The sequence below is a fragment of the Chiloscyllium punctatum genome, chromosome 24 (genome assembly GCF_047496795.1).
Source record: "Chiloscyllium punctatum isolate Juve2018m chromosome 24, sChiPun1.3, whole genome shotgun sequence".
In the NCBI taxonomy this organism is placed as follows: domain Eukaryota; kingdom Metazoa; phylum Chordata; class Chondrichthyes; order Orectolobiformes; family Hemiscylliidae; genus Chiloscyllium; species Chiloscyllium punctatum.
In genome coordinates this window covers 37,743,277-37,770,178 of record NC_092762.1, presented here as the reverse complement: position 1 = coordinate 37,770,178, position 26,902 = coordinate 37,743,277, and the positions used below count along the sequence as shown (strand labels likewise).

The 26,902-nt window shown below is 44.2% G+C and overlaps 1 protein-coding gene across 1 annotated transcript; it reads left to right on the top strand.

Moving 5' to 3' along the window:
• On the top strand, positions 1 to 26,902 carry LOC140494870 (cystinosin-like). The gene is made up of 10 exons (XM_072594544.1): positions 1 to 53; positions 2,607 to 2,685; positions 2,782 to 2,866; positions 7,915 to 8,018; positions 10,909 to 11,046; positions 14,293 to 14,392; positions 15,484 to 15,603; positions 21,299 to 21,469; positions 25,952 to 26,069; positions 26,748 to 26,902. Exons 1-10 carry the CDS (start codon positions 17 to 19, stop codon positions 26,900 to 26,902), a joined length of 1,107 nt encoding a protein of 368 aa, XP_072450645.1. The 5' UTR covers positions 1 to 16.

Below are 26,902 nucleotides of genomic sequence, written 5' to 3'. Positions count from 1 at the left end.
CCTGGTGTTCCTCTGGATGCTCTCTTACAATCTGATCAATGTGCTACAATGTGGTAAGTTTTCAGAATAAAATGGCTGCAAAATCTGTCCTGACCCCCTACTGATCCTCAGTGTGATAATCACTGACCAAGCTATTTTGTTGTCACCTTAGTTTTTTTAACTATTTCCATCAAGTCCCATTACATGTTTGGCTTTATTTTTGTTAACTGAACATTTTTTCATTTATTTGAACCTCTGAAAATCTTTCACTAAAGTAGCCCTAAATTCTTGCAATGGAAAGTGTTCCATCAGATTATTTGAAAGTGTATACTCTCTCAGAATCCATGCAAGTATTAATAGGATTGATTTTGTATTAGCAAAGCTGAGCCGTCTTTAAGAATGAAGGGATTATCAGAGGGTTTCTGGAAAACACTGACCATAAAGAGATATGAATTTCAAGATGAAAAAGCAACTTGTCGTCTGGCTCATAACTGCTTAATAATCACAATTCACTCTATCTAACTTTAACATAAAGCAAGGAACTTTTTTGTGGTAGAAGATGGCCTTGGAAGCAAACTATATAATGTCACATGATATTTCAAAGGTACACTTAGCACTAGGGGTGTCAGTTAGCTCAGTTGGCTGGACAAGTGGGATGCAGTTGTGATCCAACAGTAGAGTAAATTACAGCACCTGCTAAACACTCCATGAATGCTCCTCCCTCCCCAGCCTCTGGCCTCCCCTGAGGTGTGGGGATCCTCTGGTTGAACCACTTCTAATGGGAGCAGCCCTGTTGTCTGGGACTAGAGCAACTTTAAAAAGCAGCAGGTTCTAGAAAATAAACAGAATCTAACTAGATATTTTATCTGCTGCACGATAGCAGTGGAGTAGACTCACCCAAGTATTTGCTTTTCCTCTTGGTTTTTCAAAAATTTCTTATTCTCTTCTCAGCTATGTCCTGAACTCGGCCGAAGCTAGTGCAGGGCTGTGTTGGAAAGACTTTTTTTATTATAACTTTTTAATTTCTTTACTGTTGATCATAGGAATAAGTTAATGTTGGACTTTAACTTTTTTAATACTTTCCCTAAGAACTTTTACAAGATCTTAAATATATGTAGGTACCTTTGTACCCAAGATGGTGTTGTAAATGATGACTTGTAAATCTTTTACTGTACTGAGTTCATGTGACAAAACTAATTCTGATATGGGAGTAAGGTTCCAAAACTGCATGAGGTATATTTCCTCTTCTTGGGAAGGGACTCTTATAGGCAAGGTAACAGCTGTTCTTAACTGCAGTTTGACCCCAGTAACACTAGGGACTGTGGACTTTGCTTACCAAGGATCTGTTGGCCTTAAAATAAATAGAACAAAACTGAACACAGTCTCCCAATACCTTGACTCAAGCCAGCCTCTTCTGTATTTCCCAACTGGGAATACTCCCAACTATGGAGCTGTAACTAAATTGTACTGATTCCCATGTGGAACAACTGTTCTGCTTTTATCGGCCCTTTCAGACATTTTTTTTCCTCAAACTGGCTTGTTTCGAATTGCACAAAGTAAGAATACCAATTATTGAGGTAAAGGAAGGTTGAGCATTTTTCTGAGAAATGTAGTTACTGTGGTTTCAAGGGTGAGAGCAAGTATCAAAGTGAGATTACAGTCTAACTTAACCCCATGTATTACAGATTTTAAGCTCCTATTCCTGGTTGGCTTAGATTTGAACTCTTGATTTGTGTTCCTTTTGACACAAGTTGACACATCTAATTGAGTGGATTTAACAAAGGGCGTTCAATAGTTTGAATATTTTGTGAATCTAAAAAGGTATTAAGATTGTGAACATTGTAATGAGTTTGGTTCTGATCAAAAACAGGTCTCATTCAAACCAAACACTGTGAGGGGAGAGCTTTGAGTCCTGTACTGTTAGAACAGTGGTCTGTCAAATGGCACTGCAGATCTCCTTCAGCACATGGACTCTAAGGCAGCTCGCTATACCTTTTTTGAAGCCAACTAGGGATGGGCAATAAATTCTGGTCCTGAAGGGCTTTTGCCTGAAACATCAACTCTCCTGCTCCTCCTGCCTGACCTGTGCTTTTCCAGCACCACAACCTTGACTCTGATCTTCAGCATCTGCAGTCTTCACTTTCACCTAATTCTGGTCCAGCCAGCAATGTCAATGTCCCATGAGTGAATGAAGTGTTGGTTAGTGAGGTTGCAGACCATGACTCTTTGGATGAAACTTTCAGCACTTTGTTTTATCTTGGGTAGGGACTGTTTGGCTGGACTAGAATTAGATGAAAGTGCGCACTGCAATGCTGCTGGAGATCAATGTTCGTAATTCACCTTGAAGGTGGTGGTGAGCTGTTTGTATCAACTGATGCAGTTCAACAAATGTAGTTAAAGCCAGTGATAATGTGAAAGGAGCTCTAGGATTTGGATGAAACAGTGAAACTACATCAATGCAGTTCCTGGTTGGGAGAGAATATGCAGGTGACTGTACTTTGTCGACTCTCATCCCCTACCTCATTCCAGAGGTGGCTAGATTGGAAGGGGCTGTAAGAAGCCTTTGCGTTGCCACAACCCTTTTGTGTAAAGGTACATATGAATGATCTTGTCACATTGCTTTGCAGAAGCCTCTGTGATGCTGAGTGTGCCAGAGGTGGTTAGCTTGGAAATCAACAGTATGAAGGATATCAACATTGCTTTGAGGTAGGTCCTGTTAACATGTCACTTGTGTAATCCAAAAGTACATTTAAAAGCATGTTGTGGCTCCTAATAACAATGGTTTGATTTTATCCATCTTAGTGCACCCCTGCAGGAGACTGTAATGATTACAGTCAATGTGACCTTCTCCTCAAAACAAACTTGCATTGTTCAACTACCTGAGCAAGTAAGTAAAAGCTTTCTTTAGCTTAAAAAGTGGTGACAAAAAGGTGGTTCAGTGGTTAGCACTGCTGTCTCAACACCAGAGGCCTGGGTTCAGGCAACTGCTTGTGTGGAGTTTGCACATTCTCCCTGTCTGTGTGGGTTTTTTCTGGGTGTCCAGGTTACCCCCAAGATATGCAGGTTAGGTGGATTAGCGAGGCTAAACTACCCTGTAGTGTGCAGGGGTAGGTGATCTAGCCCTAGGGAAATTCAGGGTTACAGGGATAAGGAGGGGAGTGGGATGCTCTTTCGAGGGTTGGTGTGGACTTGTTGGACCAAATGGCCTGCTTCCCCACGAGGGATCCAATTCAAAGTAAATAATCATTCTGGAAATGTTGGAACCAAATCTTGGATTTTTGGCCAGACTTTTTAAATACAGATCATATATCCTATCTGCATAAAACAGGATATTTTGCAATTCTTCACAAATGTGGGTTTGCAAGTTCCCTTTTTCACTGGTCGAGTTGATTCAAAGTTGGTTGCCTGAGTTGAATGTGAACATTACTGAAATGTAAGTACAGTAATTGGAAATTGTAGCTGATCTTTGAGCAGAAGGACTGGCCATTGTAAAGGCAAGGTGCTCTGAACTGACTGAGGCAAACAGCAAGGAGAAATCAGACTGATATCCCCTTCAAGGCTGGTCAGGGCTGTTCTTAGAAAAAAGGCAAGATAAGATGGAGAGATATTATGGGACTTCTCCCTGTTCTAGCCTTTCTGTAGGCTGCAAATGCCCACAGCTGGCATGACTTCTGCTTGCTGCTTTGGGGTAGCACTAAGCCCTCACTTGTATCATCTACCCATTGGTAATACCAGATGAAGAACAAATCCTCACCTTGGATGAGGCATGTATTTGAGTGACAACTAGCTTATTCAATAATACATTACAGATTACATTTACTACATCTGCCTGGTTAGCTAGATTCTTGAGATACTGGACTGACCAAACCCACAAGTTATGGCTCTTTAACTAGAGAAGGTGCCAAAATTTATATCTGGCAGCTCCTCAGACACCAATAGGTGTGGCCTTTCAGAAAATCAGGGTACTTTGACAGCAAGCAGCAGCTCTGAAGTTAGTGACTCAGTGAGAGCACTTCATTAGCAGGCTGCTCAACCATGAGATTCTCATAGGAGAAAATTCTTTCTGGTTTTATACTTTGTACACTCTAGTCAAACAGCTTATTGCTGTAGCTTCTTGGTACATAAGACAATGTGGGGGTAGGGGCTGGGGAAATCTGAAGCCTTGGCATGGAATGTTGTGTAGGGTTTCTGTCATGCCAGCTCCAATCCACGAACCATGTGAACATCCTGTCTAGGATGTGCTGCCAGCAGGGCTTCAGCATTACTGACTAATGTGTTCAGTGGGACTTCAAACCAATGCTGAAATTGCTGGTGTAACTCAGCAGGGGGCAGCATCCATGAAAAATTCAAATCCAGTTGAGGCGAGTGACTCTTAAGGTCCCACTGCTTGTCTTGTACAAGCACAGTAACATCACTGCCTGGCTCGACTTCATCTGCACCTTGCACTGACTTATCTGCCAAATAAACAACCTTTTTCCCCCGTTGCTTTGAATTGTTCTTTATAATCATTCATCTTGTACTAAGACTCTGTATGGAAATTGACAAAGTACAACAAACTTTTTTAACTACCCACCGCCATAAACCAGTGCTCCTCAAACATTCCAGAAGATTCCCCTGGCCTCGGAATTTACTTGGATGCCATTAGCCATGTGGCTGATGCAGCTGCCACCCCCATCATGGCCACTCCCACAACCACTTCCACCCCTCACAATTCCTCATGCATCACATGTGACATCGCTGATGCCACATGCTCAGTGACTCTCGCCACCCCTACTGCCGTGGTCACCACCATGTCCACTCCCACCAGTGCCACTCACCTGCATTCTGCCCCCCACAGACCCCACTGTCACTATCCCCAACCCCCAGAACCCCGAGGGGAACATTACCCCTACCTATGACTCCACCCCCATTCCCCCCCCACCATCACACCCACTCAAGTTACAGGTTCCGCCCCCACTCCCAGCTCTACACCCACACCAGATCCCAGCTCCCAGCCCTGCCGAGTTTTCACCATTCTTGCCCCCACGCCTCCCCCCCCCCCCCCCCCCCCCCCTCACTGAGGACAAACGATCAGTCCTCAGAAAAGGACTCACCTTCCCCCTCTAACCACCCATCAATGAATTTAATACAAGCCGTGACATCGAACAATTCTTCCGTCACCTCTGCCTCCGAGCTTACTTTCACAATCAGGACTCCCACCCACCTTCAAGGACCCTTTTGCCCACCTCCAACACCCTGCATCCACCTGGACACCCTGCGCTGGCCTATTACCCACCCTCAACCTCTTCAATTCCAACTGCCACCAGGACATTAACCGCCTCAACCTGTCTACGTCCCTCCCCCACTCCAACCTCTCACCCTCGCAACGTGCAGCCCTCCAATCCCTCTGCTCCAATCCCAACCTCTCCATCAAGCCAGTGGATAAAGGGGGCACAGTGGTAATCTGGCGCACTGACCTCTACACCAAATGCCAACTTGAGGACACCTCTTCCTACTGCCCCCTCAACCATGACCCCACCCCCCCCCCCATCTCCCAGACCATACAGAACCTCATCACCTCAGGAGATCTCCCACCCACAGCTTCTAACCTCATAGTCTGGGAACCCCGCACTGCCCGGTTCTACCTCCTTCCTAAGATCCACAAGCCTGACCACCCTGGCTGACCCATTGTCTCAGCATGCTCCTGCCCCACTGAACTCATCTCTACCTACCTCAACACTGTCCTATTTTCCCCCATAGTCCAGGAACTCCCCACATACGTTCAAGACACCACCCATGCCCTCCACCTCCTCCAAGATTTCTGTTTCCCTGACCCCCAACGCCTCATCTTCACCATGGATATCCAATCCCTCTACACCTCCATCCACCATGACCAGGGCCTCCAAGCCCTCTGTTTTTCCTCTCCAGACGTCCCCAACAGTACCCTTTCACCAACACTCTCTCATTCATTTGGTTGAACTGGTCCTCACCCTTAACTTCTCCTTTTTGAATCCTCCCACTTCCTCCAGACCAAAGGGGTAGTCATGGGCACATGTATGGGCCCCAGCTATGCCTGTCTCTTTGGTTACATAGAGCAGTTGATCTTCCGTAATTACACTGGCACCACTCCCCACCTCTTCCTCTGCTACATTGATGACTGCATTGGTGCCACCTCATGCTCCTGCAAGGAGGTTGAGCAATTCATCAACTTCACCAACACATTCCACCCTGACCTTAAATTTACCTGGACCATCTGACACCTCCCTCCCCTTCCTGGACCCCTCCATCTCCATTAATGACGACCGACTTGACACTGACATTTTTTTACAAACCCACCGACTCCCACAGCTACCTGGATTACACCACTTCCCACCCTACCTCTTGCAAAAATGCCATCCCGTATTCCCAATTCCTCCGCCTCCTCTGTATCTGCTCCCAGGAGGACCATTCCACCACAGAACACACCAGATGGCCGCCTCCTTTAGAGACTGCAATTTCCCTTCCCAAGTGGTTAAAGATGCCCTCCAATGCATCTTGTCCACATCCTGCACCTCTGCCCTCAGACCCCACCCCTCCAACCGTAACAAGGACAGAACACCTTCCACCCTACCAACCTTTGCATAAACCAAATCATCTGCCGACATTTCCGCCACCTCCAAACCGACTCCACCACCAGGAATATAGTTCCCTCCCCACCCCTTTCCGCCTTCCGCAAAGACCGTTCCCTCCGTGACTACCTGGTCAGGTCCATGCCCCCTACAACCCACCCTCCCATTCTGGCACTTTCCCCTGCCACTGCAGGAACTGTAAAACCTGCACCCTCACCACCTCCCTCCCCTCCATCCAAGGCCCTAAAGGAGCCTTCCACATCCAAAGTTTTACTTGCACATCCACTAGTATCATTGTATCCGTTGCTCCCGATACGATCTCCTCTACGTTGGGGAGACTGGATGCCTCCTAGCAGAGTGCTTTAAGGAGCATCTCCAGGACACCCGCACCAATCAACCACCCCCCCCGCCCCCGTGGCCCAACATTTCAACTCCCCCTCCCACTCTGCCGCAGCCATGGAGGTCCTGGGCCTCCTTCACCGCTGCTCCCTCACCACCAGATGCCTGGAGGAAGAACACCTCATCTCCTGCCTCAGAACACTTCAACCCCAGGGCATCAATGTGGACTTCAACAGTTTCCTCGTTTCACCTTCCCCCCCCCCCCCCCCCCCCCCCCCACCTGACCCTAGCTCCAAACTTCCAGCTCAGCACTGTCCCCATGACTTGTCTGGGCTTGTCCTACCTGCCTATCTCCTTTTCCACCTATCCACTCCACCCTCTCCTCCCTGACCCATCACCTTCATCCCCTCCCCCACTCACCCATTGTACTCTATGCTACTTTCTCCCCACCCCCACCCTCCTCTAGCTTTATCTCCACGCTTCAGGCTCTCTGCCTTTATTCCTGATGAAGGGCTTTTGCCCGAAACAACATTGATTTCGAAGCTCCTTGGATGCTGCCTGAACTGTGCTCTTCCAGCACCACTAATCCAGAATTTGGTTTCCAGCATCTGCAGTCATTGTTTTTAACTCATACCAACAGTCTGATCCTTTTTTACTGACATTTTGTGCCCTGCCTTTTGCTCAATGTCCTTACCTCCTCTAAAGATTCTACTAATGAATACTTCCCTGTTTCCTTTCTCTGCTCATCCAAACCATGTTGCTAACATCCTTCACATTATGTCATTAACTGACCCTGTCAATCTGTTTTGGTTCCTGTCTTTAATATTTAAAACACTCTTTCCTGATAAAATAACAATCTTTGCATCCAGACTTTTAAACTATTGACAGCATTGAGCCTAATCTTTAGTGTTCTTTACGCAAAGCTCACTGAAATGTACCTAATATGACAGGATTCTGGTCTCCTTTTTTTCATCTTCTCCCTAAAATAACTGGAATTGTTCTTGTTCAGATAAGGCTGCCTAAAGATGTAAACTCAACACGTTTCACCATTCGAGGAGTTGAAGTTGGGCAAGTGACTACCTACCTCCAGGCCAACAGCAGCAAACTGATCAGGTGTGTGACTATCTCCACATTGAATTGCTGCGTGAAACATTCTTACTACTGATGGGAAGAGACTGTTCTGACCATCGCTCTCCTTAGGAAGTGCCCAAGTTCAACCATGTTTATCTTGAGAACTTTTCACTGTAGAACTTCACAATCAGGATGAAGGTTTTTTGTGTATTAGGAGAGTAAGAGCAGGAGGATGTGGCAGATGAATGCTTGGCTAAAGAAGTTTGGGAAGGGATTCAGATTTTTAAATCATTGGGATCTTTTCTGGGATATTTTCAAGAGGGACAAGTTGCACCTGAACTGGTGGGGGACCAAATGACTGCCAGCTTTGCTATTGCTGCAAGGGAAGATTTAAACTAAATTGGTAGGGGTGGGGTCCTCCACACAAGCAAGTGAGGCTGGATGGAGAGACAATCAAATAGTAGGTTGGAGAGGTCAGACCAGAACATGACCGGGAGGGATGCATTTATCTCCATGCAAGAGGGCTTACAAGTAAGGCAAATGAACTCTGAGCATGGATAAGGATATGGGACTGGGATAGTATTTCTACTACAGCAACATGGTCAAGGGAGGGACAGGACTGGCAGCTTAACATGCCAGAGTGCAGGTCCTTTAGGTAGGACAGAGGTAGTGGAAAGAGGGGACAAGGACATGCATTTGTGATTAGGTAAGTATCACTGTAGTATTCAGATGAAATAACTGAAGGATCCTCCAGTTAGGCTTTATGGGTAGACCTGAGTATAAGGGGGTAGTGACATTATGGGGGCCTATAGTCAAACCCCAAAACATTCAACAGGAATCAGGAACAAATATGCAGGGAGATTGGGGAGACTTGCAGGAGTAACAGGGTTGTCACAGTAGGGGATTTTAATTTCTCTAACAGAGGGCAGGACTCCATGTTAAGGGCTTAGTTGGCTGGAAGTTAAGTGTGTTCAGTAAAGCTTCCTCAAGCAGTACACAACAGGCCCTACTTGAGAAGGGGCAAAGCTCCACTTACTGGGGGTGGGGGGGGAGGAAAATGGGGCAGGACAGGTGACTGAGGTGAGTGGGGAGCAGTTTGGGACCAGTGACCATTCTATTCACTTTAAAGTAGAGAGGGACACAACTTGTCCACAGGTTCAAGCTCTAAATCGGAACAAGGCAAGTTTTGATGGAATTAGACACTAATGTGCAGGGGTTGGAGTAATTCCTTTGTAGGCAAAGGGACCTGTGGCAAATGGGCTGCCAAAGTTGGAGGTCGATATGTTCCTGAGTGTGAAGGGCAAGGTTGGCAGGGATGGGAACCCTGGATGACCAGAGACCGATACTCCGGAGTGTGGCTCAGGGAATAGGCAGCTCGGATAAAGGAAATTCCTAGAAGTATGGAGGAAATTAGAGGGTGAAAATGGGGCATGAGGTACCTTTTTTAATCTTCTCTGCCTAGGCTGACTCCAGAGTTTAAGTACATTAGAAGGAAAAAATAGAATAGGGCCCCTCAAGGACTATAGATGTGTAGAGCTGCAGGAAATGGGTGTGGTTTTCACTGAATATTTTTGACTGTGGAGAAAGACCTGGGAAAGTTAGTGGTGATATCCTGGGGTTACTCCATATCTCAGGTGTTGGATGTGTTTTAATATATGAAGGGGAATCAATCCCCTGCTCCTGACCAGATATATCCAAGAACTCTGCAAGAGGCTAGGGAAGAAATTACAGGGGCTCAAGCTGACATTTTTGTGATTGTTAGCTACAGGTGAGGTTCTGAAATACTGGAGGGTATGAATGTTGTGCCCTTAAGGGTTGCAAAGAAAAGCCTGGAACCATAGACTAGTAAGTCTAACATTTGTGGCAGGTAAGTTACTAGTGAAGATGGAGATGCATGCATTTGAATGACTGGGTTTGATCAGGAGAAGTCAGCATGGCTTTGAGTGGGAGCTCATGCCTTAAATTTGTTATACTATTGAAGTGACCAGGAAGGATAAGAGGGTAGGGTGGTGGATGTAGTTTATATGGATTTCAGTAAGGCCTTTAAGGTTCCATATGGTAGGCTGCTCTGGAGGGTTAGATTGCATGGAATCCACGGCCCGCTGGTAACTTGGATACCCAATTAGCTTGATGATAGGTAGCAGCAGGTAATAGTGGGAGGATGCTTGTTGGACTAGAGATCTGACTAGTGGAGTGACTCAAGTCAGTGCTGGGCCCATTATATTTCCTATGTATGATTAGGATGAGTGTAAAAGGCATGATAAAGTTTGCAAATGACACTAAAGTAGAAAGTATTGTGGACCATAAGGAAATTTATGGGAAGTTACAGCAGGACCTTGATTAGCTGCCAATAAAGTCATAGCTAATTCAACACCTTTGCCCACTTGCGTTTTCTCTTAATCCTTGCTTCCCTGACTGAAAACTACCTGTCTCCACTTTGTATATACACAAAAGCTCTGTCCCTGCAGCTGTGATCAGGAGTTCCAAAGACACTCAGCCCTCTAAGAAATTCCTCTGTCTTAAATTGGTACCATCTTTTATCCTGAGACAATGCCCTCTCTCTAAGGGAAACACCCTCTCAGCATTCACCCTATAAAGGGCCTTAATCTGAGATTTGATCGTCTGTTCTAAATTCCAGTCAGTAGGGTCCCAACATGTTTAGCCCTTGTTTCTTGTCAGGGCTCAACCTCGTGAATCTTTTCCCTGAACTGGCTCCAACGAAGACCTAACAATTTATAAATATTATCCGCCTGCAAACTTCTAACCCCCCCCCCCCCCCCCCCTTGATCATTTTAATAAAGTTGATTTTATTCATGAAGTTTACATTGAATAGTTACAACAGGCTTGTGCTGAAGGGTCTTGTCTTTACATTAATTTATATGTAACTTAATTTAATTGGAGCAAGTTTTTAATGGCCTGAAATATTTTGCAGGGCTCCAGTTAAAGTGCGATTTCTAGTGGTGCACAGCAATGCTCTGGTGATAATAAACCAAGTGATTGGATGGATTTACTTTGTGGCTTGGTCCATCTCCTTCTACCCCCAGGTTATTGAAAACTGGCGGCGGAAAAGGTAGTGTAAATGGTGATTATTTGCAGAAATTTTAGACTGAGTTTTACATATCTCCTAAAAGTAAAACTTTTTAATTTCAAAATATACTTTTCATAAAATTATTTGGATCTCTTTACAATTGGGCATGCCATTCTTGTGCACATTGTATGTCTGTACTTACATACCGACAGCAAACTTTTTTACATACAAGTCTGTACACTTACTATCCAGTTCTTTTGAGGTGTCAGTGGAGCCCAAATGACTGGGTGGGCCCCCTGTTCTTAGGCAGGCAGATGTTATGTGGTGGTCTTTCCCCACCGTGCCTTGGCAGCAGCTGCCCCAAGCTTCAGCACGTCCCTCAACATGTAGTCCTGGACCTTGGAATGTGCCAGTCTGCAACACTCAGGGTCACTCCTTCAGCTGGGAGATCAACAGGTTTCAGACAGACCAAAGAGCGTCTCTGACCAAGTTGATACTCCAGGCACAGTTGATGTTCGTCTGTGTGCGTCCCGTAGAGTATGGAGTCCCACGTCATGGTGCTGCTTGGGACGAACCTCGACAAGCACCACAGCATTCCTCTCCAGACTACTTCTGCATAGGCACATTCCAGAAGGAGGTTTGTGACTGTCTCATACCTCCTTTTTACCCCCCCCCCCCCCACCCCCACAATTTGAAAGTCAGATTACTTTCAAATTCTGGTCAGCATGGACAAGTTGGATTGAAGGGTCTGCTTCTGTGCTGTACATCAGTTTATATAAGGTTATGTTGGGCTAAACCCCATCAAAGATCAACTGAAATTGACTCCTTCCACATGCATCTCCAGGAGACTAAGCCTGCATAGAAGTTAATGGAAGAGTGCACTTGATCAGTCAATAGACTAATTGGTAAGTCTTTTGGTTATCAAACCTACTGCAGTCCAGCAAAATAAACCACTCTAGATATTGTTCACTAAAGCATGGCAGCATCTTTTTTCGTGATATTATCCTTCAACACTCAATTCTGTAACAACAGTCCCTTTTCCTGATTTTTAGGAGGATGCATTTATTCTACAGCAAGTTGGTTTTTTAAAACCAGTCAATTAACTCTAATATCCTCCTTACAAAAGGAGAAACAACAAAGCAACTCTCTAGAAATGAGGCTAAAGATCTTATTGCATGTCTATTCATGGAACTCTAATGAGACTATAGTTACATTGTGATGCCAGTAGCACTAATGTGTCTCAAACTTGAGTTTTTTGAAGTAACAGGATTGAGGGCAGAGTAGTAGGCATGATCTATATGGAGTTCAGTAAGGTGTTTTGACAAGGTTCCTTACGGGAGACTGGTTAGCAAGGTAAGATCTCATGGACAAGGAGAACTAGCCATTTGGATGCAGAACTGGCTTGAAAGTAGACCGGGTGGAGGCCTGTGACCAGTGGTGTGCCACAAGGATCTGCTCAGTCCACTGCTTTTCACTTTTTATACAAGTGACTTGGATGTGAGCAGAAGAGGTATAATTAGTAAGTTTGCAAATGACCCCAAAATTGGGGGGTGTAGCAGTGCATGTATGCAATGAGCTGCCAGAGGATGTGGAGGCTGGTACAATTGCAACCTGTAAGAGGCATCTGGATGGGTATATGAATAGGAAGGTGTTTGGAGGGATATGGGCCAATGCTGGCAAATGGGACTAGAGGTTATCCATCTGGTCAGCATAGATGAGTTGGACTGAGGACTATTGTACATATCCATCTATGGACTCTAAGATGCTTAACTAAGTCGACTAGAATTCTGTATCTTGTTCCTTGTAACACTGGTTGGTGTACATTAACACTACTGTACAGGGTATTTAACGGGCCTTCCCCTGTGATCTCAACAGTGCACTCGTCTACTAACACCAAGTCGGTGACCTCTTTACCTATTTTAGTAAAGGTAAAATATAAACCCTGTCCCTTGACTAGTGTCCACAGTCTGGCATACAACCCACAGGTTGTTTGTTTGTTCGTTTCTCTATTGGATCTGGAGAACAATTAGGCCCTTTAGCCTATCAATTTCTGTTCTGCCATTTTGATCATGGCTGTTTCTTAAATCCACTCTCTCTCCTGCCTTCTCCCCTAACCCCCTCTTTCCCTCTAATCAAAAACCTGTCTATCTTAAATACCCTCTTGCTGAGAAGGTAAGTTTCTTGATCTCTTGCTCTTTAGGGCAGCTTCAAACAGCTAAGACTTTCAAAGATATGACTTTCTGGGATGCACATCCAATATTTTGCTGATTTCCATGTTTAGTTTCATTATCAGCCTGACTTGGCTTTGTCAAAAGTTCATAGACAAATGGTTGACTATATTAAGGTAGTAGTGAAGATTCATTGGATTCAATCTAATACTTCTCCAGCAAGATGATAACTGAGCTGTTAGCTCTGTGCTAGTTGATTTTCAACACTTAACACCAGACAGAATATGAAGTCCCCAGCATTCTGCCACTTCAGGTTTACTTTCAAACCCAATAAACTGTTCATTACACACTTAAACAAGTGCTGAATTGCAAATGTATGCCCATAAAACATATGGGCAGAAAATAGTCCATTCAGCCCATCTAGTCTGCCATGATTGGCAGAGCAGACCAGTTTCTCAATCCCATTCTCCCTGTAACCCTTGATCCCCTCAATTGTCAAATATCAAAAACATAAAGGTGAAGCACCAGACAAAAGTGAACATTCAGATTTGAAGTGTGCAGACTTTCTTATAGAAAGCATAATTAAGCTGGAGAGGGTTTAGAGATTTTTGGTGTTACTGGGAATGGAGGTTTTGAGTTGAGGATACGCTGGGAGTTTTCACTGGAGGGTAGGTGGTTCAGAGGTGACCTTGGAGGCTTAAATCATGAGTACAGATAAGGTAAATGATAGGTGTCTTTCCCTAGGGTGGGGAATTTCAAGACTGGGCATATTTTTAAGGTGAGGGGAGAAAGACTTTATAGACAGAACTTCTTGTGGTTTGTGGAATTGTAGATGTAATACAGCCAAATATTTAAAAAGACAACCTACACAAGAGGCTTGGAGTGATATGGACCAATTGTGGAAGGTGGGAACTATTGTTTGAGATTATGGTCCACATGGACTAATTGGACCAAAGCATCTGTTTCCATGTTTGACTCTCTAAAACATGTTCTTTAGATCAATCATACATTATGTTCAATAATGTGATCACTTCTGACCCATTCAACCAAGAGAATAAAGCTGCTCTCATTTCTAGAGGCTGCCTGGAATTTAGAATGATTTTTGTTCTCTTTTAAACAGTGTGATTGGATTGAATTTTGATTTTCTGGCACTGAATCTGACTGGACACTTGGCGTATGGAGTGTTTAACATCAGCCTTTTTTGGGTTCCAAGTATAAAGGTAAAGTTTCTAATTGCCTAGAAGCCTTAAACCATTAAGGGCATGAAAAGAAATTGTGGAAAATGGGTTCTTTTTTCGGGGGGGGGGGGTGCAACAGTTCACCACAAATAATTGCCATAAACCACAAATTGTCTCATGTGGGTCCTCAGTTTGGCTGCAGAACTGTCATCTGTCTTGGGTTTAACTCTTCCTTCCTTCCAGACTAAACAAATTTGTTGAATTCAACACATTACATAGTGAACCATTGGCCCAATTAATGTCTAGCTTATTCCTTACACATAAAACACAACAAATGTAGTCCCCAACTAGCAATTGGCTCAAATCTCTTTTTACATCTCAAGCCAATTGTTCAGACCTTTTACTCATCTAGCAGTCTACTAGTTTTCTAGGTGAAGAACCGGACTTTATTTCTCCCGAGTAACTCTAAGCTGCTGGTTCTGATCTTCCAGTGCCAATGCAAGAAAGCTTTCAAATCCACCATCCTCAAGATGGTTCATGTTCAATCAAATGCCTTAATAGATCTGATTCCCAACTTTGCATAAAATGCATATGCTAAGCTACGAAATTAATTGTTACTAGTCAATGCACTCCACTCCAGATGTAACTTTAGATTAAAACTTATGAGCAAGTAAAAGATAGTGGTATAGACATAACCTTTTGATACCAACAACTCATCAAACCATGATGTGAGACTTTTGGGGCAGTCTTTGATCTGATACACCAGCAGATAGCCACTGGACCAGGTTAGACCAGCCTGTCTGTGGCCATGACTCTGGTTTCAGCTGGATTAGTGGTGCTGGAAGAGCACAGCAGTTCAGGCAGCATCCAAGGAGCTTCAAAATCGATGTTCAAGCAAAAGCCCTTCATCCTTTATTCCTGATGAAGGGCTTTTGCCCGAACACCCAATTTCGAAGCTCCTTGGATGCTGCCTGAACTGCTGTACTCTTCCAGCACCACTAATCCAGAATCTGGTTTCCAGCATCTGCAGTCATTGTTTTTACCTCTAGTTTCAGCTGGCCAGGTTAAAATTGTCCTTGTAATTGCAAACTGTTCTTTCAGATTTGTCACTGATTAACCTAGTCTCTCTACAGAAACAATTTCTGGAGCATAACCCAGATGGTGTGAACCCAGTAGAAGCAAATGATGTCTTTTTCAGTATCCATGCTATATTGTTAACCACACTTACAATACTTCAGTGCCTCATCTATGAGGTGAGTAACTATGCAGCAGTGATGCAAACTGACTCATTGAAGATGTAAGATTGCTTGACTACATAAAGTATCTTGGTCATATGGCACTGATCAATATCTAACCCTCCCCCCTCCAAACTTTATATTGCATTTCTACCCCATCTATGTTACAACATTTCTAATTTTAAGGGAGTAAGGGTGGTTGGCTAGGCCATGTTATTGCCCATCTGTAATTGCCCACAGGGCAGTTCCGAGTTGACCATGTTGTGGTCTGGAGTTACAAAGCCAGACCAGGTAAGGATGACAGCTTCTCTCCTTAAGGACATTAGTGAATCAGATGTTTTTTTCCAACAAAATGAGTGGGTTCATGGTCACTAGACTTTAATTCCAGATTACCTTGTATGAGAAGTAGCTTCATAAATGACTTAAGCAAAAAGGTGGAGATTTAGAGCAGATGGGAGGAAAATCCTTTTTCACATGGTAATGGAAATCTGGAACTGTCTAAGGGTGGTAGTGGCAAAACCTTCCAAAGTGCACTGTTAACAAAGCATACAAAACTGAGCCAAGTGCTGGAGAATTATTATAATTGGGTGACTTTTCACTGGATGGGTTGCAGGACTTCTGCTGTAAATCTGATTTCTGATCAAGTTTCTAATTTGGGTCACTCAGACAAGTGAAGCCAAATGTTAAAGACAAACAGCTGCCTCTTCTATACAAACCAACTTTTAATATTTGAGATCCAAGGAGTAGCTTGATTCAGTGACCACAAGGTTAGACCATATTTGGATAGCTTTGATTAGATTTCCCTACAGCATGGAAACAGGCCTTTCAGCCCAACAAGTCCACACTGACCCTCAGTAACTCCGTTTCAGTGGCACAGTGGTGTCACAGCGCCAGAGACCTGGGTTCAGTTCCCACCTCAGGCGACTCTCTGTGGAGTTTGCACATTCTCCCCGTGTCTGCGTGGGTTTCCTCCGGGTGCTCCGGTTTCCTCCCACAGTCCAAAGATGTGCAGGTCAGGTGAATTGACCATGCTAGATTGCCCATTGTTAGGTAAGGGGTAAATGTAGGGGTATGGGTGGGTTGCGCTTCGGCAGGGCAGTGTGGACTTGTTGGGCTGAAGGGCCTGTTTCCACACTGTAATGTAATCTAAAAAACCCACCCAGTCCCCTCCCCAAGCATTAGCCCTGACTAATGCATCTAACACTGGGCAATTTAGCATGACCAATTCACCTGGCCTGCACATCTTTCTGGAACCCAGAAGAAACTCTCACAGACCCAGAATGTGCAAGCTCAAAACACTGGTCAGAGGTGGGAATTGAACCTGGTGCTGTGAGGCAGTAGTGCTAACCACTGCCATTATGCTGCTCCTGTTTGGAATTCTAAAACTGTTACAATTGTAATATGGTATCTTGGAAGGAGCCTCAAATGAGGCTTTGTTAGGACAGTAGAGGGCAGCTACTTTACTGGGAGTGTTATAGGCCTCTAAAGATTCAGTGGAGGAATCAAGTAAACCTGCAGACAGGGAGAAAATGAGTGCAGATGCTGGAGAGCAGTAATGTCCTGCTGGAAAAGCATAGCTGGTCAAGCAGCATTAGAGCAGGAGAATCAACATTTCAGGCATAAGCCCTTCATCAGGAATGAGGCTTGTGGGTCGGGGCTGAGATAAATGGGAGGGGTGGGGGTGGTAGCTGGGAAAGTAATAGGTGGATGAGGGTGAAGAAGGTGATAAGTCAGACGGGGCAATGATTGACAGGTCTGGAGGGCTGTACAGAGCTGGAAGCTTGGGACTGGGATAATGTGGGGGGAGGGGAAATGAGGAAGCTGTTGAAATCCACATCTATCCAGTGTGGCTTGTAGGGTCCCTGACAAGGGGGTCTCAAGGAATTTTGGAATGCTAATAGGGGTGGGGAGGGAAACATATCTCTAGGGCCTCTTTAGAGGTGGTGGAGGATGATGTGTTGTATGGGGAGGTTGGGGTGGAAGGTGAGGATGGGGCGGGGGGGGTTTGGCCCTTTTTTGGGAGGAGTGGGGTTCAAGGTCAGTAGTGTGTGAAGTGTAGATGTGTTGGAGGGCATCGTCAACAATGTGGGAAGGGAAATGGTGATTGTGGAAGGAGGCCATCTGTGTCTTTGAGGTGGAATTACTCCTCCTGAGAACAGAACTGGCAATAAGGGGGTGTCGTTTCTCCAGGACAGTAGTCTAGGTAGCTGTAGGAGTCAACAGGCTTGTCAGTTGCTAGAGACAGTGGAGATTTCCAGAAAGGGGAGGGACCATTCAAAGATGGTCCAGGTGAATTTGAGTTTGGGGTGGAAGGTATAAGTAAAATTGAATTGTTCATGCTCCTTGTGGAGCACATGGTGGTGACGATAGTCATTGCAGCAGAGGAACAGGTGGGCTGTTGGTGTCTATGTAACTGTGAAAGATGGACTGTTCCACATATCTGACAAACCAGCAGGCATAGCTGGGTCCTATGTTGGTGCCCACTTGCTTTGGAGGAAGTGGGAGGATTGGAAGTTGAGGGTGTGGACCAGTTCAATCAGGCATGAGGGTGTTAGTGGAAGGATACTGGTTGGGATGGCATGAGGAAGAAACCAGCTTGGAGACCTTGGTGGTGGATTGATATGTGCAGGGACTGGATGTCCATGGTGAAGGAGGTATTGGGGGCCAAGAAAACTCTTCTTGGCAGAGGTGAATGGCATGGGTGGTGTCACAAATGCAAGTGGGGGTTCCTGGATTAAGGGGACAGGACTGTCCAGGTAGGAAGAAATGAGTTCAGTGGGCAGGTGCAGGTTGAGTCGATGGGTTGACCAGGGCAGTCAGGATTGTGGCTCTCAGGAGGTAGAATTGGACAGTGCGAGGTTCACTGACAATGAAGTTGGAGGCTGTGGATTGGACGTCCCCAAAGATTGAGGTTGTGGATGGTCTTGGTGATGGGAGGGGAGGTTGTGATCAAGTTGGTGCAACACTAGTACACACAATGGGTTGTGTTGGAGGTGGGAGAAGGGGTGCTTGGTGGGTGGGCTGGTGTCTTGGTTGAAATGTGAGCTCTGAGGCAGAAGAAACATTCAAGGTCGCAGCATGTGTTGAACTCCTTCTGGGAGCATAGAGGGATAAAGGTGAGGCCTTTACTGAGGACTAAATATTTGTCCTCCAGTGAGGAGGTCGTCTAGGGAATGGTGAAGACCTGGCAGGGATTGGAGCTAGGACCTGGAGGGGGCTGGAGCTCAGTGGGGATAGAGACTGTTGCTTGAGTGGGCATGGTTATTGGGCCAGTAGCAACATCACTAACTGGCATACTCAGGGCAGAAGTGGCAATTATGGCTGTTAATGACCATGGAAATGGCACCATGTAGACAGTTCAGAGGTGTATAAGAATAACTGGATGATACACTAGGGGATTTCAGCTTTCCCAACATAAATTGGGGTAGTCAGTCAGTGTTAAGGGTTGATTTCTTGAAATGCATCTGGAGAATTTTTCTATCAATCTATAGAAGGTCCAACAAGGGACAGCTAGCTGCCTCTCCCTGAAATGTCAACTTCCTCTGCTGCTGCCTGGCCTGAGCTGTCCTTCTAGCCTCCTGCCTGTCTATTTTGGATTCCAGCATTCTGCAGTTTCTCTAGACAAGTTTGTGGTAGTAGGGGAACACTTGGGTGATAGTGATCACATGGTATGGTCCAGATGACATTTGAAGGAGTGAAAGATGACTTTGGGTTGGGGCAAGCAGATTGTTAATAAACACAATCTGGCCACAGTAGACTGGGGACAGCTCCTTTTGTGGGTAAGTCTAGAGCAGGGCAGTGGGAGGGGGCCTTTTAAAAAGGAGCTGGGGAGACTACAGTCCAAAATGTGTCCTGCAGAGGGAAATGCCCAAAGAATAAATTCTGAACCCTGGATGTCAAGCATGATCCAAGACTGGATAAGGAAGAAAAGCTAGGGCTTTTATCAACTCCTAAGGGAGTAATTAAGCTGTGGCCCTCTGAATAAAGGAAATGTAGGCTGGAACTTAGTCATTGTAGCAAAAAGAGCATGAAAAAGGACTTGAAACAGTATTAGGGAGAATTCTAATATCACCTTTTTTAAATGCATTAAAGGGAAGAAGTTAACCAGGGAAGGAGTAGGGACCAAGGGGACAACCTCTATGTAAAGATGCAGGATATTAGTGTTAAATGAACACTTCTCTTCAGCCTTCTCTGGAAAAGGAGAATATAGATGCAGAAGTCAGGAATAGGGACTGCGGTACTTGCAGAGTCTCCCATAAGAAATGGGGAGGTATTGGAGACTCTGGCTTTGAATTAGATACCATGCACTGGCCTAGATTTGCATCCCAGGCTACTAAGGTGAGGCAAGAAGCTGCAGGGGTTTGGAGACCAATTGTTTTCCTCTCTGGCTGCAAGGGAAGTATCACCCTCATGCCACTCTCAGAGGGATGGTAGAGTTGAACCAGTGGGAGGGAACTAAGGAAGTGAATTATATCCACTTGACAAGACATGGGTTAAAGGGATAGCTGGCATAGCTTTGTCAGAGGAAGGTCATGCCTGACCAACTTGTTAGAAATTGTTTTGAAAAGTGATCATGTAGAAGTTCAGTTGATTGAATATAGATTTAAGGTCCCATGTGGGAGACTGAAGCACATGGACTTCTGGGAATCTTGGCAAGAGATCAAACTGGCTCAGTAATGGACAAAGGGAGCCTTGCGTCCAGTTATTGGGACTTGTTGTTTATATTGATAGGCAATAGATGAAAATGTGGAGGAATGTTAAGCCAGCTGCCAAGTGGCACCAAACTGGTAGGTGAAAATGGTGGTAGAGTACAGAAAGGTACAGATATGTTGGTCAGATGTGCAGGCCTGTTTAACCCTGATAAGTACCAGGTGATGCACTTTAGAAGAAACAACAAGATAAGGGAGTATGTAATGAATGGCAGGACACTGGGTAGCTTAGGAACAGATTGAGATAATTCTTCAGATCCCTGAAGTTGTAGACTGTGAATAAGATAGTGAAGGGATATGGGACACTTGCTTTCATCAGTCATGACACTGAGGATCTGAGCAAGGAGGTGATGGAGTTGTCTGTACACTTGTTTACAGACTTGTTTAAGCTTGTTCACTCCACAATTGGAGTACTGTGCAGGAAGGGTGTGTTTGCACTACAGGGGGTTACAGTCGAGGTTCACCAGGATGTTGCCTGTGATGGAGAAATTCCTATTGAGATTGTATAGGCTTGGATTGGTTTTTTTCTAGAGCAGAACTGGAAGAGTGCAAGAACAGGTACATGATTGAGGCATGTAGATAAGGTGAATAGAGCAGCTGTTTTCCTTTGAGGGTTCCATCACGAGGGCTTACCTTTTAAGGTAAGGGGCAGGAAACTCCATTTTGAGGGAGAGGATATTCACTCAGGTGGTGGGAATCTGGAATATACTGCCCAGTAAGATAGTGGAGGCTGGGACCTTTTTTAAATGATATTTGGATCATTATTTCAAATATCAAAACATTCAAAGATACGGGACAAGTGCAGAAAATTTGGATTCTGTTTTGACCATTTTGTGCTCTCCAACTCGGGAAGTTTCTGTATCTGTAGGGTTCCTCTCCTGTTTAAGATGTGTAGATCTTCATCACCTATCCCAGTGTCTCATGTGGCTCTAAACTTTGATATCTGTGCTTTGTAAGGATGTTCTCTAAAATGTTTACTGATCTATTCTTTATTTCCCTGATAGAGAGGGTCGCAGAAAGTATCCAAGATTGCTACTGCACTGGTGGTGGGTTCATGGCTGTGTGCTCTTGTCACCTCTATCATGGCATTAGCCCATCAGATAACATGGCTTCAACTTGTCTATTACTTCTCCTACATCAAACTTGGCATTGTCCTGGTGAAATATGTCCCTCAGGTAAGATTTTGACATGCTATCTAAGTAGATTAAACTGTTAGTATAAATCTCTGCTTGCACCACCCATATGGATGAATCTGCGGTCAGTGGGAGCTCTATACTTGATACTCCTTCATATGTTTGTGAGGGAGCACTTGTCTTCAAATGTTGATTAGCCCAAAATGGGGCAGCTCAGCGGTTCATGCTGTTATTTGTGCCAGGAGCCTGGGTTCAATTTCATCCTTTGGCAACAGTCGGGAGTTTACACTCCTTATATGGGTTTCCTCTGCTGTTTCTTCCCACAGCCTGAATGTCTGTCTTTGGACTAATTCTACCATATTGTAATCACTTTTTTACTGGGTAATGATTCACTAAACTGTGTTCATTACACAAAATCTGATTCCTGATTTGGCTCCACAACTTTGTTCTCAGAAAATTGTCCGGAGTATGCTGTGCATTCTTGCTCATATCTCTGCCAATCAAGCTCTGCTAACTGACCTCTGTTTAAAGGCACCCATGAATTAATATCACCTTTTTACACACATAGTTCTTGCCATTTTCTGTTGTACTTCAAGCTATTTGGGGCTCAAGGCTACTCCAGCCCAATGTGGTCTTCCCCTTTTTTTTGTAACTTCCATCTGTACGGATTCTACGTTTGAACTAAGATTTTCTTGCTATGGTATTTGTTCTCTCATGCTAAGTGACCCCACCACCCTAACTCTTTCTCTTTTCTCTCTGGTAAGTTGTAAACCACAATTATCAAATCACTGCATTAAATCTCCTGAACAAAGTCTCTCTGGCTATCAACTATAACCATAAACTCCATTAATCTCTAATTCACTACTTGTTCCAAATATCATGTTTTAAGTAGAGTGGCTAACTTTGCCTTGAGTGACTTTCTTCCACACCCCCAACTCAATTGTTTTGGTTTGTATACTGTCCTATCAGATTGCACTACCTTTAAAAAGAGAACCTACACTGCAATGCTGCCTTGTTTTTTGTTCTTGGCTCTGGCTCTAAGCCTAAATCTCTCAAGTCCTCCTGTTACAGCACTCCTAATTCAATTGGCCAGAACACTGCCTCCAGGGAAGCCCATCCACTGGGACAGCTCCCCATCCAGATGCACCATGTCTTGGTATGGCAGCTGTTCTGACTAAAACAGTAAAACCAGAGTTGTGTACATTGCCCCAGTCCATCATGGAAGCCACTCTTCCTTCTATCTATTGACTGTTTGCCACCTCAGGAAGGCAGCCAACATCACAGACCCCTCCCACCCCAGTTATAATCTCTTTTAACCTCTTCTGTCAGGCAAAAGATGCAAAAGTGTAAACACATACACCAACATATTCAAGAGCTACTCTTGCTCATAAAAGATTAGTTTTATACCAGGCATAGACCGTATTCTAGAAGTGAGGAAATTTGAGAATTAATCTGCCAAAAAAAAACTAGATTAAAAGAGCACAAATCCAATACATACCAGGTCTCCATTGCCTGGAGTACATGAAGATCTATAAAGTTGTGAACTCATTATTGTTTCCTCAATTTTTTGGTTTTATCAATGATACCGTCACTTTACAATTTGACAAATCTCTTCCAAAATGGAGAGAAGTAATTGTAGACAAGTTAGCCTAATGCCAGTCAGAGGAAAATGCTGAAATCTCGTGGGCAGCAGTGACAATGGTTGGTACTGCTGCCTCAGTGCCAGGGACATAGTAACTGTCTGAGATGGAATTGAAACTGTGGATGTGTTCCTGTTTCCCCACCCTCCTTTGGAGTGAGGGGACTAGGTGGATTAACTATGGGAAATACAGGGGTAGAGGGGTGAGCCTGAGTGGGAGCTTTTCAAAGGAGATTCTGATATTAAGTCGGTTTCTGAACTAATCTGGTGTCTTGACACATTTTCATTTGACTGCCTTGGTTCTCCTGGTACAGGTAGATGAAGTGGCCCATACATTTCTAAAACACACTCCCTCTTTGAGTTCTTGATCAGTCAGGGGAGATGTGAATGCTGAGAATGGGCACTTCCTGTTCTTAGCCAACAGGATGGTTTGAGATTCTCTTTAGAGGGATCCTATCTCAAGAATCTCATGTTTTACATATACTCAATGACTTGTCTCCACAAGCTTCCATGGCAATGGATTCCTTCTTCACTCCCTGGCTGAGATTTCTCTTTGATCTCCATTCTAAAAGTTCTTCCCTTTACTCTAAGGCTGTGCCCTCTGGCCCTAGTCTTTCCTACCAATGGAAACCTCTTAACATGCAGTATATCGAGGTCATTCAGTATTTGTATGTTTCAATTAGATTCCCCTCATTCGTTTAAGCTCCTGAGTCCAGACTGAGTCTTCAAACCTTGTGTTAAGCCTTTTATTTCTGGGTTCATTTTTGTGAACTTCAGGGCCAATATATCCTTCCTGAGATGTGGGGCCCAAGATTACCCAGATATTACTCTGTCCTGATGCATGTTTTTAGTAAGGTGAACTGAGGAAGGCTGAAAAGTATGATCTTGTATTGGAGGCAGTACAAGTTTCCAAGCCCCTAACTTGGGGATGGATATCATTCAGAGGCTTTGGGCCTAAATTCAATGTCACGGTCTCAGTAAGTAAAGTTTGATCAGCGAGTTGAACACCGGACACCGGTCTCTGCATGAGGAGCAACTCATTTGGAGCAAAGAAACAAAGTTCCCTGCAGTTGTGAATCTTGGGAATTAAAGTTGAGGTTTGTAGTTGCTTGTAATAAATGAGGTTGTGGGTAGATAATCCCCTCTGATGGAAAGAAGGTAACTGCTGTTGAAACCATTGGATCTGAAGACCAAACTTGTTATGGTCTGCCTAGGGACTGTAACAGTTTGTCACTGAAAACCGATGTTGCTGGAAAAGCTAGGTCTGGCAGCATCTCTGAAGAATCTAAGTTAATGTTTCTGGTCCAGTGACCCTTCCTCATTGATTTGATTCCTTTCCAGATGCTGCCAGAACTGCTGCACTTCTGTTTTTTCTGATTTACAGCATCTGCAGTTTCTTCACTTCAGTGCAGTTTAAGATCCCAGCTACCTGGAGAATAAAGTTGTCAGGATTAAATGGTTCTGAACAAACCAACTGTACTAAGTTAATTGAAAAATATGGAGTATATGTGAAGTGTAGATAACAACAGGCAAAATGGCCTAATGTCCCTTGGAACACCCAATAATCCAAGTAGTGAAGTAATTTTCACTGGTTTTTCAGCCACCACTTTCCACATCCTTCCTAATGTTTGGATCAGTAGCTACCCCATTAACTGCTCCATCAGATTGGTGCTTCAATGTATTCCTACAGTATTCCTGGAATGGTTAGCTGCTCATGAGTACAATGGGTGACTGGCAGGAGCTATTGGGTTTCTGAGCTTCAAGGGTGTTTGTTCATTTTTGTTTAGCTGACAAAGCTTGTAACTGCGACTTCCATAAGACATAGGAGTGGAAGTAAGGCCATTCGGCCCATTGAGTCCACTCCGTCATTCGATCATGGCTGCTGGGCACTTCAACTCCACTTACCTGCATTCTCCCCGTAGCCCTTAATTCCCCGAGACAACAAGAATCTATCAATCTCTGCCTTGAAGACATTTAGCGTCTCAGCCTCCACTGCACTCTGCGGCAATGAATTCCACAGGCCCACCACTCTCTGGCTGAAGTGTCTCCGCATTTCTGTTCTGAATTTACCCCCCCTAATTCTAAGGCTGTGTCAACAGGTCCTAGTTTCCTCACCTAACGGAAACAATTTCCTAGCATCCACCCTTTCCAAGCCATGTATTATCTTGTACATCTCTATTGAGTCTCCCCTTAATCTTCTAAACTCCAATGAATACAATCCCAAGATCCTCAGCCATTCCTCATATGTTAGGCCTACCATTCCAGGGATCATCTGTGTGAATCTCCGCTGGACAGGTTCCAGTGCCAGTATGTCCTTCCTGAGGTGTGGGGACCAAAACTGGACACAGTCCTCCAAATGGGGCCTAACCGGAGCTTTATAAAGTCTCAGTAGCACAATGGTGTTTTTATATTCCAACCCTCTTGAGATAAGTGACAACATCGCATTCGCAGTCTTAATCACAGACTCGACCTGCATGTTGACCTTTAGAGAATCCTCGATTCGCACTCCCAGATCCCTTTGTACTTTGGCAAAAAGAATAAAAGCACAGACTACTTTCTAAACGGTGAGAAAATTCGTAAAGCCAAAGTGCAAGACCTCGCATTTGTTCACGTTGAATTCCATCAGCCATTTCCTGGACCACTCTCCCAAACTGTCTAGATCCTTCTGCAGCCTCCCCACTTCCTCTGTACTTCAACCAATTTGTGCAGTGTGCCTTCCCAATGAGAGAACACATTTCCAAAAGTCAAACAAATATACCTCTGTCCCTCCCACTTTGGAATGCTGTTTATGTATTATTCATTCCTGTTTGATTTTGTTTTAATTGAAGCCCTCTAATATTGGTTTAGATCTGGCACTTCTGTAAAACTGTAACATCTTTCTCCAGGTCTACATGAACTACCAAAGAAAGAGTACAGTTGGTTGGAGCATTTGGAATGCACTGTTGGATATTACTGGAGGCACTTTTAGTCTCCTGCAGATGTTTCTACAATCATATAACAATGGTAAGGTTCCCAACCTTGAATGCTAACATATCCCCTAATCAACTGTGTGCAAACACTTCTAGAGTCATAGTTCCAAAGTACAGGATGGGAATAAATAGATCAGGGTTTTGGAAACATAGATGTGAGAACCTAATTCCAGGCTTTGTTCCTTACCTGGAAATAAGTTACTCTAAGGTTCAGATTGGGCTCTTATTGCAATAGCTTTTGTGCTGGATGTGAAGGCACCCTGTAACTCTAATCTCTTGTCAATTGTTACTACTTGCACCAGTTCATATCCCGGTTTGACTTATTAATTCTTAATGCTGTTAGTATTACCTGAGCCTTGATTACCCAACTTGTAATGTCTTGATCCTGAGGTATACATGTTCTTGCTAGTGCCTCTTTTTTTTTTTAGTTATGATCAAGCTGGGCACTTCCACTTCTGCAAGCAAAGATGAATATTTAATGTTTCAATTTATTTTTGGTTTTGCTACTGAGTGGATGAACTTGACAGGCCTGATAGCAACAGTGGAAAGAAATTAATGTGAATTATCTTTGGAATGTCATTTTTGAATTTAAGCATTTACTGTTTTTGAGGTTGCTAGATCAGCATTTCACTAAATTGTTTCAGATCTCCAGCATCTGCAATGTTTTAATACTGTATTTAATTTTGTTAATCTACTTTCTTTTTTTTCCTAGATGAAGAGATGCTGATCTTGGGAGATCCAACTAAGTTTGGTCTTGGACTGATATCAATATTGTTTGATATTATCTTCCTGGTGCAGCATTATATTCTGTACAGAAAGCACAAAGTCTATATGTCACTAAATGATGGAGCCTCTTCTGTCAGCTAG